At 53.1% G+C, this 3,033-nt stretch overlaps 1 protein-coding gene across 1 annotated transcript in view; it reads right to left on the minus strand.

The window, feature by feature from the left end:
* The window catches only part of plod3 (procollagen-lysine, 2-oxoglutarate 5-dioxygenase 3), a gene marked incomplete in the record, with an annotated part of 10,600 nt that overhangs the window by 3,461 nt on the left and 4,106 nt on the right, over nt 1–3,033 (minus strand). The window contains 8 exon segments of the mRNA XM_037976760.1: nt 163–309; nt 388–492; nt 569–640; nt 717–830; nt 1,130–1,271; nt 2,379–2,504; nt 2,726–2,830; nt 2,916–3,033. Of these exon segments, the coding sequence (XP_037832688.1) occupies nt 163–309; nt 388–492; nt 569–640; nt 717–830; nt 1,130–1,271; nt 2,379–2,504; nt 2,726–2,830; nt 2,916–3,033 (929 nt within the window).

Consider the following 3,033-nt stretch of genomic DNA (forward strand, 5'->3'; position numbering starts at 1 on the left):
CCTGTCCTGTCAGACAGTGGACGTGTGTCCATGCCTGTCCTGTCAGACAGTGGACGTATGTCCATACCTGTCCTGTCAGACAGTGGACGTGTGTCCATGCATGTCCTGTCAGACAGTGGACATGTCTGGTTTGTACCTCTGGGTTCTGGTTCTAGTTCTTACCTTTGGGTAGTATCCAGGGTAGAGCTTCTCCGTGACGGGGACGAGGTAGTCTTTGAGGAACTTGAGCCACTCCTTCTCAAAGCCAATCTGGTTCATGTGGATGTCCACAGTTGGGACATTCTCGTAGCCGCCGGTGAGACGCTCGTCCTGGTCGGATACAGGAACACAAAACCTTAGACACTCTGGACTCGGTTCTTTGTGGATCTCAGTAAGACAGTCCTGTACCTTGTGGTTTCCTCCGGACCACCCACCAAAGTCCTCCATGGTCTCCACCAGCTGATTACACATCTTATCAGAGAACGCTGGGAACCAGTAGACATCTGGACAGGGCTGAAAGGTACCATCGAGGTTCTCATTAAACCACAGACCCAACAAAAAGCGAACCACCTGGCTCTGGTTTCTTTACCTGCTCCACGATGTTGGTCTCATCTTCAAAGATCTTGGAGTAGTTCTCGTGGACGTACTTCTCTCTCCAGTCCTGCAGGGACAAACACAGACTCAGTCCCAGTTTCTCTTCAGTCTAACATGTTTGAGTTCCCGCACGTCGGACTCACCACGGGGTTGTCGAAGATCTGCCACATGTCCGGGTGCAGCCGGGACGTGTTGAAGTTGGACGACATCACCAGGCGGCCGAACTCGTCACGGTTGGACACGAACATGAAGACGCCCTGCGGACACACGGCTGTGTTAAACACCATGTCGTGTAGCGGGACACGGTGGACAGAAGATCCTCGAAGGACTCTGACCCAGTAAAGGCTGATGTGTTGAATATTTTGAATCCTTTCATGAATCATTATATGAAGTAAAGAAATCTCATGAAGATTTCTGCAGGAACTGCCTTCAGATGAACAAGTCCAACAAAAATCCAGGAGTTAAAGACGAAAACAGAGCAGACTGTCTGTAGAGGCGTGGCCTCAGCTCTAACCGCAGGTATGTCAACATGTGTTCTCGCTGCAGCAGCAGGTACCTGGTCCCGGATGCTCCTGCAGAACACCATGTCAGGGTCCATCCCTTCGTCCACAAACAGGCTGACCTGGGACAGTTTGGACCGCAGCACGCTGCCTTTGATCAGGTACACCTGAGTGATGTACGGGACGTTCCACAGACCTCTGAAGACACACACACACACACACACAGATGAACCATCACAATCATGGCTGTTAACAGGAACAGAAAGTTGTAAAATAACAGAACTTTTAAAGTGATTACATTTAAAAACAAATCATACTGACTGGACAGCATTTAAACTGATCCCCTTTAAACTTTTTATTTTATCTAAAACTTTATATTAAAGAAGGTTTTAGGTTGAAACCAATCGCCCCCGCCCCCTTCGCTGCCTCTGATTGGCCTGATCAGGGGCAGAGACCCGCCCCCTTCGCTGCCTCTGATTGGCCTGATCAGGGGCAGAGACCCGCCCCCTTCGCTGCCTCTGATTGGCCTGATCAGGGGCAGAGACCCGCCCCCTTCGCTGCCTCTGATTGGCCTGATCAGGGGCAGAGACCCGCCCCCTTCGCTGCCTCTGATTGGCCTGATCAGGGGCAGAGACCCGCCCCCTTCGCTGCCTCTGATTGGCCTGATCAGGGGCAGAGACCCGCCCCCTTCGCTGCCTCTGATTGGCCTGATCAGTGGCAGAGACCCGCCCCCTTCGCTGCCTCTGATTGGCCTGATCAGGGGCAGAGACCCGCCCCCTTCGCTGCCTCTGATTGGCCTGATCAGGGGCAGAGACCCGCCCCCTTCGCTGCCTCTGATTGGCCTGATCAGGGGCAGAGACCCGCCCCCTTCGCTGCCTCTGATTGGCCTGATCAGTGGCAGAGACCCGCCCCCTTCGCTGCCTCTGATTGGTCTGATCAGTGGCAAAGACCCGCCCCCTTCGCTGCCTCTGATTGGCTCTGGCCTTGGCGCTCTTTGATGACAGAGCAGGGAAATTAAAATCAGAGGAAACTGGAAACGTTGGACGAAGCAACCAAAGAAGAAGAATTCGCTGGACTTAAAGATCATATGTTGCACTCTGGAGCCCTGAGTTAGCCACGAGCTAGTTAGCATTCATGTTGTTAGTTCCTTCAGTTCATGATGGACAAATCTGTTCAAAGACCCAGACGGACCCGACCGAGATGTTCTGCCTGCTGTGAGAAACATCTTTACTGGAACCTGAGCAGAGGTTCCTAAATCCCTAAATCCAGGACCTGGACACCGAACTGTAGGTGTGTTTGACTCACATCCTCTTCCCCTGAACGATCTCGATGTAGTCCTCAGACCTGGAGTAGAACCCTTCAGGACTCAGAGCCCCCCAGAAGTTGCTCCACAGCTTCCCGTGTTTGGACAGCATGGGGGCGATCACAGACCTGAGAGACAGAACAGAACATATGACCTTCAGACAGTCCAGTGGGACAGAGTCCAGTGGGACAGAGTCCAACAGGACAGAGTCTGGTGGGACCAAGTCCAACAGGACCCAGTCCAACAGGACACAGTCCAACAGGACCAAGTCTCACTGGACACAGTCCAACAGGACCCAGTCCAACAGGACAGAACCAGGGTAAAGAAGCACAGTCAGGAGGTGACCCACTTGTTCTCCTCCATCAGGATCCTCAGAATGTCCGGGTTTATCAGAGCCACGTCTGAGTCCACGCTGAAGTAATAACCACACTCTGGGTTCTTCTGACACGCCTCGCTGCAAGAACACACACCAGAACCTCCGGTCAACACGAAGAGGGCTGAGAGGTCCTCAGAGACTGATGTTCTCCTGGTTCACTCACATCGCCATGGTTCTGGCCTTGTCCTCCTGCAGGTTCTCCTCAGGTCCAACCAGGACAGAGTCAGGGAACAGAGACCGGTGGCGTTCCCAGAACTGCTGGATGTGACGCTCGTGGTACA

Source organism: Kryptolebias marmoratus, linkage group LG7 (genome assembly GCF_001649575.2).
Source record: "Kryptolebias marmoratus isolate JLee-2015 linkage group LG7, ASM164957v2, whole genome shotgun sequence".
NCBI classification, from domain to species: domain Eukaryota; kingdom Metazoa; phylum Chordata; class Actinopteri; order Cyprinodontiformes; family Rivulidae; genus Kryptolebias; species Kryptolebias marmoratus.